This window comes from Scyliorhinus canicula, chromosome 9 (assembly GCF_902713615.1).
Source record: "Scyliorhinus canicula chromosome 9, sScyCan1.1, whole genome shotgun sequence".
Classification (NCBI taxonomy): Eukaryota; Metazoa; Chordata; class Chondrichthyes; order Carcharhiniformes; family Scyliorhinidae; genus Scyliorhinus; species Scyliorhinus canicula.
The window spans coordinates 55,872,711-55,894,210 of NC_052154.1; the positions used below are offsets into that span (position 1 = coordinate 55,872,711).

A 21,500-nucleotide genomic window follows, 5' to 3' on the forward strand; every position below is an offset into this window, starting at 1 on the left:
AAAAATTACCTGCAGGTGAATGACACTGGGGAGGTCTCAGCGGCGACCGTGTGGGAGGCGCTAAAGGCAGTAGTTCGGGGGGAGCTGATTTCAATTGGGGCCCACAAAGCCAAGGCAGACCGGGCAGAGATGGATAGATTGGTCAGGGAAATGGGCCGGATAGATGAAGAGCACGCGGAGTCCCCGGGGGAGGTTTTACTCAGGGAAAGGCGGAGGCTACAGGCGGAACTGGGGGCACTATCCACGAGCAGGGCCGTGGAACAGCTTAGGAAGGCGAGGGGAGTGGTGTACGAGTATGGGGAAAAGGCTAGCAGACTGTTAGCGCAGCAACTCAGGAGGAGGGAGGCGGCCAGGGAAATAGGTAGAGTGAGGGACGAGGGGGGGCGCAAAGTGGAGGATCCGGCAGAATTGAATAGGGTATTCCGGGACTTCTATCGTAAGCTGTATACTTCGGAGCCGCCGGAAGAACCGGAGGGGATGAAAAGGTTTCTGGACGGGTTAACATTCCCAACAGTTGGGGGGGGGGGCAAGTGGAAGAGCTGGGCGCCCCGATTAGAGTAGAGGAGGTATTGGGGGGCCTAAAGGCCATGCAGTCGGGGAAGTCCCCGGGGCCGGATGGATACCCAGTAGAGTTTTATAGGAAGTTCTCTGAGCTGGTGGGCCCGGTCTTGGCGAGGGTTTTCAATGAGGCAAGGGACAGAGGGACCCTGCCGCCGACAATGTCACAAGCCACCATATCTCTGATATTGAAGCGGGGTAAAGACCCGGAGGTGTGCGGGTCCTACAGGCCAATCTCCCTGATTAATGTAGACGCCAAGCTCCTGGCAAAGGTACTGGCGGGGAGAATGGAGGACTGTGTACCGGAGGTGATTGGGGAGGATCAAACTGGGTTCGTTAAAGGTCGGCAGCTGGCGGCCAATCTGAGGAGATTGCTCAACGTGATAATGATGCCCCCAGCGGGTAGAGATGTGGAGGTAGTGGTGGCAATGGACGCCGAGAAGGCCTTTGACCGGGTAGAGTGGGACTATCTATGGGAGGTGCTCGGACGGTTTGGGTTCGGGGAGGGATTGGTGGATTGGATCAAATTATTATATCAGGCCCCGAGGGCCAGCGTCAGGACTAACAGAGAAGTGTCGGAGTACTTTAGGTTGTACCGAGGGACCAGGCAGGGCTGCCCGCTCTCCCCGCTGCTGTTTGCGCTGGCCATAGAGCCGCTGGCGATGGCGCTGAGAGCCGCAGAGGGTTGGAAGGGGATGGTGAGGGGCGGGGTTGAACACAGGGTTTCTCTTTATGCAGACGACCTGCTCCTGTACGTGTCGGACCCAGTGGCCGGGATGGGAACTATACTGGGAATGCTGAGGGAGTTCGGCCAGTTCTCAGGATACAAATTAAATACGGTCAAGAGTGAAATGTTTGTGGTCCAGGCAAGGGGCCAGGAGAACAGATTGAGAGGGCTACCGTTTAGGCTGGTTGAGGAAAATTTCCGGTATTTGGGAATCCAGGTGGCACGAGACTGGGGCAGGCTGCATAAGTTAAATTTGGCCAGGGTGGTGGAGCAAATGAAGGGAGAGTTTCGGAGATGGGATGCACTCCCGCTGTCGCTGGCAGGGAGGGTGCAGACTGTAAAGATGACAATCCTCCCTCGATTTTTGTTTATTTTTCAGTGCCTCCCGATCTTTATCCCACAGTCCTTCTTCAAAAGAGTTAACGGGCTGATCATGAGCTTTGTCTGGGCGGGAAAGTCTCCGCGGGTAAAGAAGGCGATGTTGGAGAGGAACCGCAGCGAGGGAGGGCTGGCTTTGCCGAGTCTGGTCAATTATTACTGGGCGGCCAACATCGCTATGATAAGGAAGTGGATGGTGGGTACGGGGTCTATTTGGGAGCGGGTGGAGGCGGCTTCGTGCAGGGGCTCCAGTTTGGAAGCCCTGGTCACGGCTCCTCTACCGCTGCCGCCGGCCAAGTACACCACCAGCCCGGTAGTGGTGGCGACCCTGCGGATATGGGGCCAGTGGAGGAGGCATGTGGGGGAGATGGGGGCGTCTGTCTGGGCGCCAATCTGCGACAACCATCGGTTTGCCCCCGGCAGTATGGATGGGGGGTTCCGAGTATGGCGGCGAGCAGGGGCGGGAAGGGTGGGTGATATGTTCCTGGAAGGGAGCTTCGCGAGTTTGAGGAGCTTGGAGGAGAAATTTGGGGTGGTAAGGGGAAATGATTTTAGATACCTAAGTTGCGGGACTTTGTTCGTAGACAGGTCCCATCTTTCCCGCGCCTCCCGCCAATGGGGATCCTAGACAGAATAGTCTCTGGGAGGGATGAAGGGGAGGGTAGAGTCTCGGGTATTTATAAGGTGCTCATGAGGGAGGAAGGGTCCCAGACAGAGGAACTGAAACTTAAATGGGAGGAGGAGCTAGGCGGGGAAATGGAGGATGGGCTGTGGGCAGAGGCCCTGAGTAGGGTAAACTCGACCGCGACATGTGCTAGGCTCGGGCTGATCCAATTTAAGGTCGTTCACCGGGCCCATATGACGGTGGCTCGGATGAGCAAATTTTTCGGGATAGAGGACAAATGCGCTAGGTGCGCGGGAGGACCAGCGAACCATGTTCACATGTTTTGGGCATGCCCTGAGCTGAGGGGGTACTGGGAGGGATTTGCGGGGGTCATGTCCCAGGTGCTAAAAACAAGGGTGGTGATGAGCCCAGGGGTGGCAATTTTTGGGGTTTCGGAAGACCCGGGCGTCCAGGGGGAGAAAGAGGCCGATGTGCTGGCCTTTGCTTCCCTGATAGCCCGGCGACGAATACTATTGGCGTGGAGGGACTCAAAGCCCCCGAAGACGGAGTGGTGGCTTGCGGACATGTCGAGTTTCCTGGGGATGGAAAAAATCAAGTTCGCCTTGAGGGGTTCTGTGCAGGGGTTCACCCGGAGGTGGCAACCATTTATTGACTTCTTTGCGGGAGAGTGAGCGTCAGCAGGGGGGGGGGGGGGGGGGGTTAGAGTAGAGTAGGAGGGAAAATATGGCGGGTAGTACCGGTGGGAGGGGAGCGGGCTTGTGCAATATGTTACGGTGGAAGTATTGAAAGAACGTGGATGTTTGCACATTTTTGCCTTTTTTGCTTCCTTTCTGATGATGTCTGTAACTGTTTATAAAGCCAAAAACTACCTCAATAAAATTGTTTATTAAAAAAAATTATGCTGGCTGCCTTTCTGAGGCAGCGGGAATTATAGATAGAGTCAATGGATGGGAGGCTGGTTTGCGTGATGGACTGGGCTACATTCACGACCTTTTGTAGTTTCCTGCGGTCTTGGACAGAGCAGATTGCATACCAAGCTGTGATCCAACCAGAAAGAATGCTTTCTATGGTGCATCTGTAGACGTTGGTGAGGGTCGTAGCTGACATGCCAAATTTCCTTAGTCTTCTGAAAAAGTAGAGTCGTTGGTGGGCTTTCTTAACTATAGTGTCGGCATGGGGGGAACCAGGACAGGCTGTTGGTGATCTGTACACCTAAAAACTTGAAGCTCTCGACCCTTTCTACTTCGTTCCCATTGATGTAGACAGAGGCATGTTCTCCACTACACTTCCTGAAGTCGATGACAATGTCCTTAGTTTTGTTGACATTGAAGGAGAGATTATTGTCGTCACACCAGTTCACCAGATTCTCTATCTTATTCCTATACTCTGTCTCGTCATTGTTTGAAATCCGACCCACTACAGTGATGTCATCAGCAAATTTGAAAATCGAGTTGAAGGGGAATTTGGCCACACAGTCATAGGTGTATAAGGAGTATAGTAGGGGGCTGAGGACCCAGCCTTGTGGGGCACCGGTGTTGAGGATGATCGTGGAAGAGGTGTTGTTGCTTATCTTTACTGATTGTGGCCTGTGGGTTAGAAAGTCTCTTGAGAGGCCACCTCAGCTGATCAGGTGAAAGCCTACTGGCCTTCTCCCCATACTCGTACACCACCAGCCACAACTGCCGCACTGCCTTCTCCATGGATAGCAGATCAATTGCATTTGCAACTGCTTTCTATCTGGTGTCAGATCATTTGATACCTGCCATCCACCTCGTGCTCCTCTATCTCCCTATCCTTCTGTGCCTTGTACGAAATTACCTCCCCTCATACCACCTTCTTCACAGTACCGAGGGCGACACTTCCCCATTGTTGAATCCCACATATTCATCACCCGAGCCACCTTCACACAAAATCCCAAATCCGCTAACAGGCCCACATCCAAACTCCACGCTGGCGCCATCTCCAAAACCACATCCACCAGATTCACAGCATGATATGATATCACTATTGCAGAATATTCCGCATTCCTCACCCCTGGCAGCAGGGCTTTCCTCATCACAAAAATTCTATACATGAATATACATTATGCACCAGAGGGGAAAAAAAATAATTCCCTACCGCTAGGGTGCAAAGCCCACCATGGATTCACACCACCCATCTCTTTCAGGAACGCTGCTAGTACCTTCACTGCCCCCAAAGGGGGCCAGCAACTTTGGCTCAGACCAATCCAACTTGGTGCTCAAAACACAGTTCAGGTCTCTCCCCCAATATCAATTGATGTCTATCCACATCAGGTATCACAGCCACCATCATCTTCGTGAACTTCACATCACCCCAATGTGGGGCATACACGCTCACTAAAAGCACCAACTTACCCTCCAATGGCCCCGTATCTGTGACATACCTGCCGCCTGGTCCGCTACCACCTCCATCTAGAACCAAAATCATTTATTAATAAATATTGGATTGGATTTCTTTGTCACGTGTACCAGTGAAAAGTATTGTTCTGCATACAGTTCAGACAGATCATTCCATACATGAAAAAAAGTGTATTTATGTATGCCCTATGTAAATATATAGATACAAGCATCGGGTGAACCATACAAGAGTGCAGTACTAGTAGAGAAGATGCGTGAAGAGATCAGATCAGTCCATAAGGGGGTCATTCAGGAGTCTGGCGACAGCGGGGAAGAAGCTGTTTTTGAATCTGTTATTGTGTCTTCTGAGACTTTTGTATCTCCTGCCTGATGGAAGAAGTTGGAAGAGTGAATAAGCTGGGTGGGAGGGGTCTTTGATAATGCTGCCCGCTTTCCCAAGGCAGCAGGAGGTGCAGACAGAGTCAATGGATGGGAGGTGGGTTCGCGTGATGGACTGGGCTGTGTTCACGACTCTGAAGTTTCTTACGGCAGTGTTCTTCAAACTTTTTTTCCAGGAGCCCATTTTTACTAACCAGCCAACCTTCGGGACCCAACCCGGCCGACCTTCGTGACCCACGCCGGCCGACATGCGCGACCCACCATTTTCTCTTACCTTGTTTGCTGCTGACAAAAATGGAGGAAATGGTTTAGGGTCCCTTTGGCCCTCGTACACGCTCCTCCAATGGAACCTGTTGGATGAAGGTGAAGCCTTCTGGTGTCGGAAAGTATGGAGTCTCTATCTGTCCAAAGTTCTGCATTTTATTCCTGTGAAATGTTATCAAATAAACCCCCCCCGAACTTGTAAAAAATAAAATAAATGAAAAAAAAATTAAATGAATAATATAAATGAATAAAATGAATAACCCCCCCCCCCCCCCCCCCCCCCCCGAATTTGTAAAACAAAAAGCTGCGACCATTTAAAAAAAAAGCGGCCGCACTGCGCATGCGTGCCAGATCATCGGCAATGTGGTCGCATTTTTTTTTTACATGTTCGTGGCCATTTTGAAGGCCGCTTGCAGCCAGCGTTATTAAAAGCTGGCTGCTGGCATGGATTTGCTCGATCGGGAGCCCCGCGAAGGACAGCTCCGCGAACCTCCCAACATCCACCCGCGACCCACCCGCGGGTTTCGCCCCCGAGTTTGACAATCACTGTCTTGCGGTCTTGGCTGAGCAGTTGTCATACCAGGCTGTGATGCAGCCAGATACGATGCTTTCTCTGGTGCATCTGTAAAAGTTGGTGAGAGTTAATGTGGACATGCCAAATTTCCTTAGTTTCCTACTAAGTATAGGCACTATTGTGCTTTCTTGGTTGGAGCCTCGACGTAGGTGGACCAGGAAGTATTGTTGGTGGTGTGCACACCGAGGAATTTGAAGTTGTCAATCATCTCCAGCTCAGCACCATTGATGCAGACAAGGGTATGTGTGATATTTTGCTTCCTGAAGTTCATGACCAGTTCTTTAGTTTTGCTGACATTGAGGGAGAGGTTGTTGTCATTACACCACTCCACTAGGTTCTCTATCTCCCTCCTGTATTCTGACTTGTTATTGCTGGAGATCCAACTCACTATGGTCATGTCATCGGCAAACTTGTAGATGGAGTTGGAGCCAAATTTTGCCACAGTGTGTGTATAGGGAGTATAGTGGACAGCCTTGTGGGGCCTGGGTATTGAGGCCTATCGTGGAGGTGTTGCTTATCTTTACTGATTGTTGTCGATGAGTCAGGAAGTCAAGACTCCAGTTGAAGAGGGAGGAGTCAAGTCCTAGGTTTTGGAGCTTTGATATGAGCTTGTCTGGGATTATAGTGTTGGAGGTGGAGCTGTAGACAATGAATAGAAGTCTGACGTAGGATTCCTTGTTATCGATTTGCTGCGATGCTGCAGGATGTGTAGGACCAGGGGGATGGCGTCTGCTGTGGACCAGTTGTGGCGGTATGCGAATTGCAGTGGATCAAGGCATTCTGGGAGTATGGAGTTGTATGCGTCTCATAGCCAACCTCTCAAAGCACTTCATAATGATTGATGTCAAGACAACCGGACAGTAGTCAAGGCACATTGCCTGGTTCTTCTTTGGCACCGGTATGATGGTGGTCTTCTTGAAGCAGGTGAGAACCTTGGAATGGAGTAGGGAAAGTTTGAAGATCTCTGCGAACATATCCGCCAGCTGGTTCGCGTAGGATCAGAGTGCATGACCAGGAACCCGGAGTGCTTACAGAGCACTCGCAAGGAAGCCGCGGATAGGAGACCTCCTGAGGCAATGGTGGTGAGATTCCACAGGTACTTGGATAAGTAGCGCATTCTACATGGGCCAAGCAGACACGGAGCTGTAAGTGGGACAACAGTAATCTGCGGGTGTACCAAGACCTGAGTGTGGAGGTGCCAGGAGAAGAGTAGGCTGCAACCAGATTAGGTCGATCCTTTTTAAGAAAAAGGTGAAATTCGGACTGTTGTATCCGGCCCGTCTGTGGGTCATGTACGAGGAACAGCACTTTTATTTTGAGTCACCCGAGGACGCGCTGGACTTCGTGAAAAAGGAAGGGACTGGTGGTGGACTGAGAACTTTTGATCTTTGCTGCAACATTCATGGTTTTGTTTTTGTTTTTCTGTTCTTTCAAAAATAAGTTTCCCATTTTTCGTTTTGTGGTAGCTGTTTGTAACGCCTTCTTTATTTATTTGGGACCAGTGGCAGAGCAGAGTGAGTTAAAGTTTCCATTTGCACTGTTGGGAGATGGAGGTGTGCTTATTTAGATTTTGGTGTTTTTCTGTCGGGCAATTGTGTGGGGATTGTTTGATGTTGGAGTTTCTTTGTACGAGTGGGGGAGGGTGGTGAGGGAACAATAGGTGGGAGACTATCGGGCACCAGGGATGGGGCCACCAAGCTAGCTGGGCAGGCTAGCTCACTGAAGCGCAGTGGGGGGGGGGGGTGCATATGTTTGGTTTATTAAAGGGGTTGGGTTACAGAATGTTGTTACGGAGCGAGAGGGGGTAAATGTTCTTCTGACGAGGGAGGGACTTGGGCAAAGGGACAGAGAGGAGTTTGGGGGCGGTGGCTGCCTGGGGGCGGGCCGGTGGAGGCACAGACCATGGGCTGGAGCCGGGCCCAAAAAAGGGGATGGTCGATCGGTGAAGGGGGGGGGGGGGGGAGCAATGAGCCCCCCAACTAGGCTGATCACCTGGAATGTTCAAGGGTTAAATGGGCCAGCAGGGGGCACGTGTGTTCGCACATCTTAGGCGACTGAAGGTGGACGTGGTAATGTTGCAGGAGACGCACCTGAGAGTAACTGACCAGATTAGATTGAGGAAAGGCTGGGTCAGTCAGGTCTTTCACTCAGGACTCGATTCAAAGATTAGAGGGGTCGCGATCCTGATCAATAAGCGGGTGATGTTTGAGGCGCGTAGAATAGTCTTGGATGTGGGAGGTTGGTACATTATGGTCAGTGGGAAATTGGAGGGGGTGCAAGTGGTATTAGTAAATGTGTATGAGCCAAATTGGGGTTTATAAAGAGGATGCTGGGGAAGATACTGGGGAGGGGGGGGGGGTGGGTCCATGGAGATTTGGGCAGCCAAGGTCGAAGGAGTTCTCCTTCTACTCACAGGTGCATAAAGAACAAAGAGAACAAAGAAAATTACAGCACAGGAACAGGCCCTTCGGCCCTCCCAGCCGGCGCCAATCCAGATCCTTTATCTAAACCTGTCGCCTATTTTCCAAGGATCTGCTTCCCTCTGTTCCCAGCCCGTTCATATATCTGTCTAGATGCATCTTAAATGATGCTATCCTGCCCGCCTCTACCATCTCCGCTGGCAAAGCGTTCCAGGCACCCCCCACCCTCTGCAAAGAAACAAATGATTTCATGGTTATCATTAGACTTTTTAATTTCAGATTTTTTTTATCGCTGTGGTGGGATTTGAACCTGGGTCCCCAGATCTTGTCCTGGGTCTCTGGATTACTAATCTAGTGACTACACCACTGTCTCCCCTTGCAAAGTGGGACTCCTGGATTTATTTATTTTGAGCAGGGCCTTACTGGCAGGGGACATGGGGTACTCGGCGATCACAATCTCAGACCATGCTCCGCACTGGGTTAACCTGCAGGTTAGTAAAGACAGTAACCAGCGCCCACACAAGAGGTTAGATGTGGGACTTTTAGCTCGCGAAGGGGTGTGCGAACGGCTGAGGAAATGCATTCAGAACTACCTGCAGGTCAACGACACGGGGGAAATTTCAGTGGGCTGGGAAGCACTGAAGGCGGTGGTCAGAGGGGAGCTGATCTTGATACGGGCCCATAGGGAAAGGGTGGACAGGGCAGAGACGGACCAACTGGCAAAGGAGATACTACAGATCGATAGGAGGTATGCGGAGAAGGCAGGGCTTTTAAAGGATCGGTGGAGGCTACAGGCAGAGTTTGGCTTGTTAACTCCACCGCCCTCCCTGTGGTTATGGGAGCGGCGTTTTCAGAACCCCAAAATGTATCATGGAGTTCAACCAACCTCTCCCTTTAATATATTGTTGCTTTTGAAGCACACGGCTTGGTCTCCAGGTGTGGTTATTACAATTATGGACACGTGGGTTTTTTAAACACAAAACAATGTTTATTCCATGAATTCAACTTAACCTTTTTAAATAAACATTGGATCCCTTAACACCCCTTACTTCAAAGATAACCCCGAAAATAATACAACACTAAATAATCCCTCAAAATGTTCCTTCAAACCTCCAAAAGACTTAAAGCCTTTAAACAGAAACACATCAGGTTAAAGACATTACTATTATGAGTTTAAATCACTCAAATGATTCAGAGATAATCTTTCTGGGCAGAGATCACAGCAGATCCAGCTCACTGCAAACACAGACACACCCCAAGCTCTTTTCCTTAAAACTGGCTTTTCCTTTCAAACAGCTCACAGCAAACCAGCCAGGCACTTTTCAGCTGCTCTCTCAAACTGAAACTAAAAAAACTCCCAAAAAGCAGAAGTGAGCTCAACTCAGCTACCCCCACCCTCTGACATCACTTCAGTAATATGAGCTGCTGCATTTCTTAAAGGTACATTGCTTAAACATCCATTTCTTAAAGGTACTCTCATATGACACAAAGGAGATACTACAGATCGATAGGAGGTATGCGGACACCAAAGGCAGGGCTTTTAAGGGAACGGCGGAGGCTACAAGCGGGGTTTGGCTTGTTAACCACAGGGAGGGTGGTTGAGCAGCTGAGAAAGGCGAGAGGAGCGATCTATGAGTATGGAGAGAATGCCAGCAGAATGCTTGCATAGCAGCTTCGAAAGCAGGAGGCAGCCAGGGAGATAGGGAAAGTAAATGACGGAGATTCAGCAGGGTTGAATAAGGTGTTAAGGGATTTCTACAGTAGGCTGTATAGGTCAGAGCCCCCTACGGGGCCAGATGGGATGAGGCACTTCTTGGGGGCGCTGAATTTCCCAAAGGTGCACTGGGAGCGCGTATAAGGACTGGGGGCCCCGATCGGGTTGGAAGAGATAGTGGAGGGTCTGAAGGCCACGCAGTCGGGAAAAGCCCCGGGGCGAACGGGTACCCAGTGGAGTTTTATAAAAGGTTCTCTGGGATATTGGGGCTGGTGTTGATGAGGTTGTTCAATGAGACAAAGGAAAGAGGGCTGCTGCCCCCAACGATGTCACAAGCCACAATTTCGCTGATTCTGAAGCGGCATAAGAACCCGGAGTTGTGTGGATCCTACAGGCCGCTATCCCTGTCGAATGTGGATGCCAAACTGCCGGCCACAATTTTGTCCTCCAGGATTGAGGATTGTGTTCTGGACGTTATTGGGGAGGGCCAGACGGGGTTTGTCAAGGGTAGGCAGGTGATGGCCAATGTAAGAAGGCTGTTAAACATGATCATGATGCCCCCAGAAGGTAGGGAGGTGGAGGTAGTGATCGCAATGGACGCACAGAAGGCTTTTGATCGGGTAGAATGGGATTATCTGTGGGAGGTATTGGGTTGGTTAGGATTTGGGCAGGGCTTTACTGACTGGGTCACGTTGCTGTATCAGGCTCCTGTGGCAAGTGTACGGATGAATAGGACATCGGACTATTTTAGACTGCACCGGGGGATGAGACAGGGATGCCCCCTCTCCCCACTGTTGTTTGCGCTAGCTATAGAGCCGTTGGCAATTGCTCAGAGACCCTCAAGTGGCTGGTCGGGGAAGGGAAAGTGTGGGTGTGGAGCAGTCTCGCTCTATGCAGACGACCTGCTTCTGTATGTATCGGACCCAATAGAGGGGATGGAAGAAATCATGAGGATTCTAGGGGAATTTGACTGGTTTTCGGGGTATAAGCTAAATATAGGGAAAAGTGAGATGCTTGCGGCCCAGGCGAAGCGATTGGGGGAGCTGCCGTTTAGATTAGTAGGCGGAAGCTTTAGGTACCTAGGCATTCAATAGGACCAGCTGCATAAATTAAATCTGGCCCGACTAGTAGACCAGATGAAGGATGATTTTCGGAGATGGGACGCGCTCCCATTGTCATTAGCTGGGAGGGTGCAGACGGTGAAGATGATGGTCCTCCCGAGATTCCTGTTTGTGTTTCAATGCCTCCGCATCTTTATTCTGCATTCCTTTTTTAAACGGGTCAACAAAGTGATCACTGGCTTTGTTTGGGCGGGCAAGACACCCATGAGTAAGGAAGGTAATGCTTGAGTGGAGTCGGGGAGAGGGCGGGGCTGGCGCTGCCAAATTTTATAACTATTACTAGGCGGCGAATGTAGCCATGATCAGGAAGTGGGTGGTGGGGGAGGGGTCGGCATGGAAGGGTATGGAGGTGGCTTCATGCAAGGGCACCAGTCTGGGGGCATTAGTAACTGCGCCTCTGCCATTCCTGCACAGCACAGTACTCTACCAGCCCCGTGATGGTGGCAGCTCTGAGAGTCTGGGGGCAATGGAGGAGACATGAGGGAGCATCAGTCTGGTCCCCAATCTGTAATAATCACCAGCTTGCCCCGGGAAGTATGGATGGGGGGTTCCGTATATGGCAGACAGCAGGGATTGAGGGGATGGGGGATATGTTTATAGAGGGGCGCTTTCCGAGTATGAGGGCGCTGGAGGAGAAGTTTGGATTGGCGAGGGGAAACAAATTCAGGTATCTGCAGGTGCGGGACTTCCTACATAAACAGGTGTCAACCTTCACGCTCCTACCGCCAAGGGGGATTCAGGACAGGGTAGTTTCCAGAGGGTGGGTAGGAGAAGGGAGCGTCACCGACATTTACAAGGAATTTATGGGGTCAGAGGAGACGTAGACCGAGGAGCTGAAGCGCATGTGGGGGGGGGGGGGGGGGGGGGGGAAGAGGAGCTGGGAGGAGAGATAGAGGATGGTGTATGGACAGACGCATTGAGTAGAGTCAACGCGTCCACAACATGTGCCAGGCTCAACCTGGTACAATTCAAGGTTGTTCACCGGGCTCATATGACAGTGGCCCGGATGAGCAGATTCTTTGGGGTGGAAGACGGGTGTGCAAAATGTGCGGGAGGACCAGAAAACCATGTCCAAATGTTCTGGGCATGTCCAAAGCTTAGGGGATTTTGGCAGGGGTTTGCAGATGTCATGTCCACGGTGTTAAAAACAAGAGTGGCACTGAGTCCAGAGGTGGTGATTTTCAGGGTGTCGGAAAACCTGGGAATCCAGGAGGAGAAAGAGGCAGACGTTCTGGCCTTTGCTTCCCTGACAGCCCGGAGACGGATACTATTAGCTTGGAGGGACTCAAAGCCCCCAAAGTCAGAGACCTGGATATCGGACATGGCTAGCTTTCTCTGTTTGGAAAACATCAAGTTTGCCTTGAGAGGGTCACTGTTAGGGTTTGCCCGGAGGTGGCAACCGTTTGTCAATTTATTTGCGGAAAATTAATCGTCAGCGAGGGGCTTGTTAGTTTAGCTTAGAGTAGGGGTTAATAAAAGTGGGACCTGTAAGGGAGGGAAACAGCTTTTGTACTATGTTTATAGCTTAATGTACAATGTTTATTTTGCTGTTATACCAAAAATACCTCAATAAAACGTTTATTTTTTAAAAAACCAGCTCTGGACCAAATACCTACATGAACTTGGCGCATTAGAAGTCCAAATATAGTCTGGGGAATGTGGTCTTCGTTGAATCTTTTCAGAACCTCTGCTGTGCGGCATGGTGGCACAGTGGTTAGCACTGCTACATCACAGCACCAGGGAGCAGGGTTCAGTTCCGGCCACAGGCAACCTTGTGTGGAGTTTGCACTTTCTCCCAGTGTCTGTGTGGGTTTCCTCCAGAGACTCCGATTTCCTCCGCAGTCCAAAAATGTGCAGATTAGGTGGATTGGCCATGCTAAACTGCCCCTTAGTATCCAAAAGGTTAGGTGGGTTTACTGGGTTACGGGGATAGAGTGGGGGGTGTGGGTCTCGGTAGGATGCTCTTTCCAAGGGTCTGTGCAGACTCGATAGGCCGAATGGCCTCCTTCTGCACTTTAAGCATTCTATGATCTTATGCATTTTTCAAATCGTCATTGAAGCTGCTAATCTCACTTTATGCAAGCATTTCCATCAGTTATTAAGTAGCCAATCTCTGTGGTTTTGCACATGGGATGATCATGTGCAAGTTCAAGGTGAAGCGAAATTAGATGGATAATAGAGCCTGAATAAAAGATAACCCCCAATACTACACTGGTAGTTACAAAAGACTATACAAGGTGAGGAGAGGAGGTAAGATTATTTGAAGTATGCAGAGGATGTGGTGATGGGTAGAAAAGGTTAAAGAAAGAGGGCAGTTCATCAACTAAGTAGTGGCTTTAACCTTATGAGCATGTTGCAAACTTAAATATAATTTTTTTTAAATTAAGGGCACTCCACAGAGATCCAGATAATTATTTTTGTGGAAGTGGTGCAACAGGTTCAGGTTTTGGGGAGAAGTTGTCAAGAGGCAGACAGCTGGGCACTGAGAAGCAGAGTACTGATAACTGCAGTGAAGAGTGTGAGGAAACGAGCATCAGGGAAACCCTCATTTGCTGATGTGGGAGGAAGCTGATCAAAGGAACAAAGCAGGTTGAGGGCAGAGTATGAAGGGGGGAAAAGGAGAGACTTGATTTGGGGGGGGGGGGGGGGGGGGGGGCTAAGGATAGCGCGACCAAGAACTCTTAACATTCAAAGGCAGAAGTTAAAATGCATTTGAGCCGAGGTCCCGGGTTCGCTCCTGGCTCTGGATCACTGAACTTGTGGAGTTTGCACATTCTCCCGGTGTTTGCGTGGGTTTCGCCTCCACAACCCAAAAATGTGGATTAGAACATAGAACAGACAGTGCAGAAGGAGGCCATTCGACCCATCGAGTCTGCACCAACCCACATTAAGCCCTCACTTCCCATCCACGTAACCCAATAACCCCTTCTAACCTTTTTTGGGACACTAAGAGCAATTTATCATGGCCAATCCACCTAACCTGCACATCTTTGGACTGTGGGAGGAAACCGGAGCACCCGGAGGTAACCCACGCAGACACGGGGAGAACGTGCAGACGCCGCACAGACAGTGACCCAGCAGGGAATCGAACCTGGGACCCTTGCGCCGTGAAGCCACAGTGCTATTCACTTGTGCTACCGTGCTGTTAGGTGGATTGGTCACACTAAATTGCCCCTAAAATTGGAAAAATGAATTGGGCTCTAAAATTTTTTATTTAAAAAAAAAAATGCATTTGAGGAGTTAACTTACATGAAAGATTAAAAAGATTTCATACGAACCGACGATGAAGCCAAGAGATTTGTTTTGCACCACCACCTGGTGGTTAGCACATGAAACTGTAACAATCAGCTGGCCATGAACGACTGGAATAATCTTTATGACAGCATTAGCAATATGCCCAAGGGTTACACAGAACTGGGCCTCGCCTTTTCAACCTTGCCCCTCATCGGAGATGTGGTGATCCTCAGATTAAATCACCGGTTCAGCTCTCCCCCTTGAAGGGGAAAGCAGCCTATGGCCATCTGGGACTGTGGGCGACTTTACACAGGGCAGCACGGTAGCATTGTGGATAGCACAATTGCTTCATAGCTCCAGGGTCCCAGGTTCGATTCCGGCTTGGGTCACTCTCTGTGCAGAGTCTGCACATCCTCCCAGTCTGTGCGTGGGTTTCCTCCGTGTGCTCCGGTTTCCTCCCACAGTTCAAAGATGTGCAGGTTAGGTGGAGTGGCCATGATAAATTGCCCTTAGTGTCCAAAATTGCCCTTAGTGTTGGGTGGGGTTACTGGGTTATGGGATAGGATGGAGGTGTTGACCTTGGGTAGGGTGCTCTTTCCAGGAGCCGGTGCAGACTCGATGGGCCGAAGGCCTCCTTCTGCACTGTAAATTCTATGAAAAAGAACTTTAACAGAACATGCCATGACATATTAAAATATACACAAGCATCGAGAGCAAATACATTAAAGTAGTTGGTACAGTTTAGCTCGTTTTTATTTTAAGGGTTAAATCATGGTATCAGTTGCTAGGCCAGCAGCTATTTCCCCCTGAAACGATGTGACAAAAACAGCATTTTATGTATATAACATGCTGTGTTGTTGCACAAGGTAATTAGGACATGAAAATGTCTAGTAACAACATTGGAAAAGGCGTCTTCATTGAGTTGAATTACTTTGCACATTCATACATGGTATATAAAGATGGGCAAAATTACAAAACATGAGCTTCACCGTTTATACCAATCTGTTAATTTAACATGGATCAGCCTGCCCAAAATATATACCAGTGGACTATGTCACTTTTAGCACAATTTTCACCTCAAAAGTGCTAACTGTAGGGTCCAACAAGCTATGTACAAAATTTATACACCAATATATTTACATTAGAAGACCCAAATGACTTATGAAAACAGCGAAATACTGTCATACACTATGTAAAATGCATTTGATTTGAATGTCTAAACTCACATCTTAAACTCTACAGATCAGCCCCAAAACATGAAAAACATTTCTACATAACAGTATTACAAAATGTCATCGTTATGACATACCCAATCAATTCAGTTCACTCCCCCAACATAATTGATAGTTGTATTGCCAAGATTACTTAGGTAGTAGTCTCCAAAATGCAAGTTTAACAAACTTTCAGTTAAAAGTTGAACTTGAATACAAGTTTAACATTTCACAATCTACGCAAAAGGAATCCCATCTTCAGCAGTTTTATTATATATATAAAAAAACTTTTGTTTTTACAGTCACTGCTAAAATAAAGTCCAAAATCTGCACCAAAAGGAAAGAGTTATATTCCAATTGACCTAGTCCGTATGTTTCACAGGTAGAAAGTGCCCGATGTGCCATTGATAGGAAGTACTAGGTTTGTACGGTGTTTTCATCTTTGCTGAACGGTTGTGTTGAACCAGGCTTTACCCAGGAAAGGCCAGCCATGTGCATGCTTTTGGTTTGATCATCAGACTTCTTCTAGACAGGAAAATTAATTTTACAATTATCTATTAAACTTTAGCACAGTAGAAGAAATACCGCACACATCACAAATACAAAGGAGATAACTGAACAATGCACAGAAGGTCAAACTGGTGCCGCAAGACATGAATAAAATTTAAATACAATAAATTTTGCAACCAGGATTATTTTTCATGCAACAGAGGTGGCCCAAAGCATTTTTCAAAGGCGTGTATATGTATAGAGTGAGCAAAATAATTAACTGGAAGGAGATAAAGCACAGCGAAGGGGTAAATTTAAAGTTTATTTTTAAAGTGGGGAGATGGACAACAATAGAGGGTTGAAAAGAAAAAACACTTGCGTATTAGATGAACAACCTGCATTTGTATAGCACCTTTAACTTAATAAAATGATTTAAGGCACATCACAGGAGCTTTATAAAACACAATTTTCCACCAATAAAGGAGATAGGAGAGCAGGTAAACAAACGTTTATCAGAGGTAGGCTTTGATCAGAGGGTCCTAAAAAGGAGGAAGAGATGTCGAGGTTTGGGAGGGAATGTTTGATGCCGAGGTAACTGAAGACTGGGATCAGAGCACATTCGTTCTTTGGCCTACGATGCAAGTTAGTGAAAGTGTGTATTTCTCTTCCTCAGTCCAGAGGGATCTGGGTGTCTTAGTGCAAGCGGGAGCCCAGGTGCCAGGTTGGCACTGCCAGAGATGTGTCTACCCAGGTACCTCCCCAAGGTAGTTTGTGGAGGGTGGCAGAGAACATTTGGGCAGCCACACAAAATGGTGACCCGATCAGCAAAGAGCTTCTTAACGGCACCTGGATCTGTAAGGGGCCTTTCCTGCTGGCATACCAGCAGGAAATGACTCAAGTGCGAGTTCAGCGGAGAAAATGTCCCCGAGGCAAAAAAGACACAGCAAAGTGTTGTTGAATAGCGAGATGTTTCATGGTGCTGCAGCCACCGAGAAACACTACGCTAAACAGGGCAGCATGGTAGCATTGTGGATAGCACAATTGCTTCACAGCTCCAGGGTCCCAGGTTCGTTTCCAGCTTGGGTCACTGTCTGTGCGGAGTCTGCACATCCTCCCCGTGTGTGCGTGGGTTTCCTCCGGGTGCTCCGGTTTCCTCCCACAGTCCAAAGATGTGCAGGTTAGATGGACTGGCCATAATAAATTGCCCTTAAGTGTTCAAAATTGCCCTTAGTGTAGGGTGGGGTTACTGGGTTATGGGGATAGGGTGGAGGTGTTGACCTTGGGTAGGGTGCTCTTTCCAAGAGCCGGTGCAGACTCGATGGGCCATATGGCCTCCTTCTGCACTCTAAATTCTATGAAAGTAAACGCGCCCTAAACGGGACATTAGGTTTTTCCGGTAGAATCTTGCCCCACATCTGGAGTATTCTGTACTGTACTGGTCTCCTCCGAGAAGGAAGCAGGTCAGAGAAGGTTTACTAGACCAGGGTTTTTCAAACTCAGGGTTGCGTCCCACGGGCAGGTGTCAGGAGGGCCGCGGAGGAATTGGTCACAGCGGTTTCGATCACAGGAGAAGTGCCCAATGGCTGTGACCGGCTTTCATGAATGTCAGACGTCCCGTGCATGCATGCCCCCTCAGCGGATCCAGCCATGCGAAGGCCCGAAGCCCATCAGGACAGGCTGCCTCTTCCTGACGTCAGCTGCCCCAGGAACCAATGTTTTGTAAAAAAAACAAGTCTTCCTGCTAGAAGCGGCGGCAGAGAGCAGGTCACTCCCCCGGAACGTACATGGACGTCACACACCCTGTACATCGTGCTTTAAGCGCGAAATCACAGAGAAGAGATTCCTCTATTTTGTAGCTGCAAGGCAACAGGACGGTGAAGAGCTGAAGATGGACTGTTTCATAATAAGGAAAAGAGAGGGCCAGAGACACAAAGAGGCCAAGATCTCACAACTAAATCTGCTTGAGAGCGCTATTCAGGAGAGTTCACGGCAGGACAAAGCAGTGCTGCACTATGCCGCAGGACAAAGCCTTTGGTGAACAACCCATTAAGAGGATACTGAAATCAGGAACAAAGCAGTATAAAAAGAGGATTTCTTGAGGTATGGGTTTATTAACTGTGCCTATGCAAATTAGGATGTTACATGCAGGGAAGTACTGGCAAACGAAATTTTAAAATCCTCAAAACTTCAAAGGCATTTGAAGACGAAGCATGGCGAATTAGAGGACAACCTCTTGATTTTTTTTCAAAGGATGCAACGAGAATTTAAATCGTCAGCAGAAAGGTAACAGTGAATGACAAAGCAAGTGAGATCGTGAGGGCCAAGCAGGCTCACCTGTTGCATGAAAAGGCAAGAAATAATGGTGGTCACGAAGGTCAGCCAGTTGATAAAAGTGGGTCACGGGAAAAAAGTTTGAAAATGAACTTGTACTTGACTAACACCAGGAAAGAGTGGGTTGTCTTATGAGAAAAGTTGAGAGGTTAGATTTGTATCTGCTAGAGTTTAGAAGATTAAGAGGCAACTTGGTGAAACCTTCAAGATCCTGAGGGGTATTGAGAGGGTGGATGTGGAGAGGATGTTTCCGTTACTTGGAGAATTCAGAACAAGGGGTCACTTGTTAAAAAATAAAGTTTCGCCCATTTAAGACAAAGATTAGGAGAATTATTTCCTCTGAGGGTCATGAAGCTCTGGAATTCACATCCTCAAAAGACAATGGAGGCAGAGTCTTTGAATATTTTTACGGCAGAGGTAGATAGATTTTTGATAAAAGGTTATCAGGATAAAAGGTGAAAGGTTATCAGGAATAGTCAGGAACGTGGGGTTGAGGTTACAATCAGATCAGCCATGATCTTAATGAATGGTGGAGCAGGATCGAGGAGCCAAATGGCCTATTTTTGTTACTAATCCGCATGTTTTATGAATGAAAATTTAAAATGTCAACTTCTAAAACACCACCAAAGGCAGTTAAACAAACAAGGAACTTCCCACTAGGTAACATCAAGCTAAATGCACAAGGATGTAGTGCGACAAGAAACAAAGAGTTAGACTTGAAGATTCGTACAGGATGATTGCCATGGGGAAGCAGAAAGCTTGGGTGAAGCGGTACCTAGACACAAGCCAGCAAAAATGTTTTGATAGATCTGATTCAGGAAATGAAATGAATTTACCTTCTGAGTTAACATCTTCTCTCTAGCTTCTTCATGTATTGCTGGATTCCAAGGTGAAAAGCTTGGGAAGAAAATAGATACATTTATAGGAGAGGTTACAGCTCAGCTTTCCCATTTTGCATATGAAGGTCAGAATTTTTTTATTTTTTTTTATACAGGTTTCAAGTTATTAATTCCTTGCTCAGGTAGATTCCACAGGTATTGAATGTCCACAAGCAGTTTTTCCAAGTCATTCATTAAGTGAAAGCTATAATGATGGGGAAACTTTTGCGACACAAACAAATGGCAGCCAATTTTTTGTTTTAATTCTTAACTTGCACCAATCCCTGTTCACAAATTACCTTTGTGCCGACTGACTTACTCTGGCTTCCAGTCAAGCAGCACCTTGATTTTTAAATTCTCACCCTCTGCGTGAAAAACTTACCCCACCCACCTCCCTTAAACTTTCCCCCTCTCACCTTGAACCTGTGCCCCTTTGTAATTGACACTTTTACCCTTGGAAAAAGCCTCTGGCTCTCCACTCTGTCTATGCCGCTCATAATGTTGTAGACCTCTATCAGGTCTCCCCTCAGCCTCCGTCTTTCTAGTGAAAACAATCCTAGTTTATCCAACCTCTCCTCATAGCCAACACCCGCAAGGCCAGGCAACATCCTGGTGAACCTTTGCACTCTCCAAAGATTCCACGTCCTTCAGCATAATGTGGTGACCAGAACTGCACGCAATACTCCAAATGTGGCCTAACCAAGATTTTATATAACTGCAACATGATTTCCCAACTGTACTCAATAATAATAATTATTATTAGTGTCACAAGTAGGTTACAATCCCCAATGCCCTGGCTGGTGAAGGAAAGCATGCCATGTGCCTTCTTAATCACCTTGGCCACCTGTGTTGCCACTTTTTGGGAACTGTGGGCCTGCATGCCCAGATCCCTCTGTATGTTAATGCTCCCAAGGGTTCTGCCATTTAATTCATACCTAGATTCAATCCTCCAAAATGCATCACCTTGCATTTGTCCAGATTGAACTCCATCTGCCATTTCTGTGCCCAATTCTCCAATCAATCCATATCCTGTTACATCCTCTGATAATCCTCGGGACTATCAGCAATTCCATCTTTGTGTCATCCGCAAACTCACTAATCAGACCGCCCACATTTTCCTTCAGCTCATTTATATGTACTACAAACAGAGGTTCCAGCACTGGATAAAAGCAAATTACTATGGATGCTGGAATCTGAAACCGAAGAGTAAATGCTAGAAAATCTCAGCAGTTCTGGCAGCATCTGTAGATAGAGAAAAGAGTTAACTTCGAGTCCAGGTGGCCCTTTGTCAAAGCTATGACAAAGGATCATCTGGACTCGAAATGTTAGAACTTTTCTCTCCCTACAGATGCTGCCAGACCAGCTGAGATTTTCCAGCATTTTCTCTTTGGTTTGAGGTCCCAGTTGGGGAGTCCTGTGGTGGACCCCAGCATTGTGATTTTCCCCCTTCCTGTTCCTGAGCTCTACCCACATTGCCTCATTGTATGAGCCCTCCAAAGTTGGATAAACTCAGTTTGTTCTCACTGGAGCGACGTAGGTTGAGGGGAGACCTGATAGAACTGCAGAATATATGAGGGGCATGGACAGAGGGGATAGTCAGAAGCTTTTTCCAAGGTGGAGGGGTCAATTACTAGGGGACATAGATTTAAGATGCGAGGGGCAAAGTTTAGAGGAGATGTGCGAGGTAAGCTTTTTTACACAGAGGATAGTAGTTCTTGGAACCCACTGCCAGAGGAGGTGGTTGAAGCAGGTATGATGGTGACGTTTAAGGGCCGTCTTGACAAATACATCAATAGGACGGGAATAGAGGGATATGGACCCTAGAAGATTTTAGTTTAGATGGGCAGCATGTTCAGCACAGACTTGGAGGGCCGAAGGGCCTGGTCTTGTGCCGTGCTTTCTTTGTTCTTCGTTCTCCCGGATGAATACCGTAACAAAGTACTGATTAAGGATTTCACCCACTTCCTGTGGTTCCACGCATAACTTCCCTCCGTCCTTGAGTGGGCCTATTTTTTCTCTTGCTCCTAATTGACGCATAAACGCTTTGGGATTCTCGTTGACCATGATTTCTAAAGACATTTCATGGCCACTTTTAGCCCACCTAATTCCACGTTCAAGTTCCTTAACTGTTCTAGATTCTTCCACAAGTGGAAACAACTTTTCCCCCCTCCACCCTGCCGAGACCCCTTTCAATCAAGTTGCCTCTTACTTTTCTAAGTG

General features: G+C 48.2%; 1 protein-coding gene across 3 annotated transcripts in view; it reads right to left on the bottom strand.

The window, feature by feature from the left end:
* Positions 1–15,099: 15,099 nt before the first annotated feature.
* LOC119971325 (akt interacting protein) overlaps positions 15,100–21,500 on the bottom strand; it is a 48,951-nt gene continuing 42,550 nt past the window's right edge. For 2 of the 3 annotated variants that reach the window (XM_038806725.1, XM_038806724.1), the window contains exons 9-10: positions 19,239–19,299; positions 15,100–16,107 (exon numbers count right to left, since the gene is read on the bottom strand). In XM_038806725.1, the coding sequence (XP_038662653.1) occupies positions 16,000–16,107; positions 19,239–19,299 (169 nt within the window). In that variant the 3' untranslated portion in view covers positions 15,100–15,999. The remainder of the gene's footprint in view (positions 16,108–19,238; positions 19,300–21,500) is intronic. The other variant, XM_038806726.1, reaches the window with a different exon arrangement.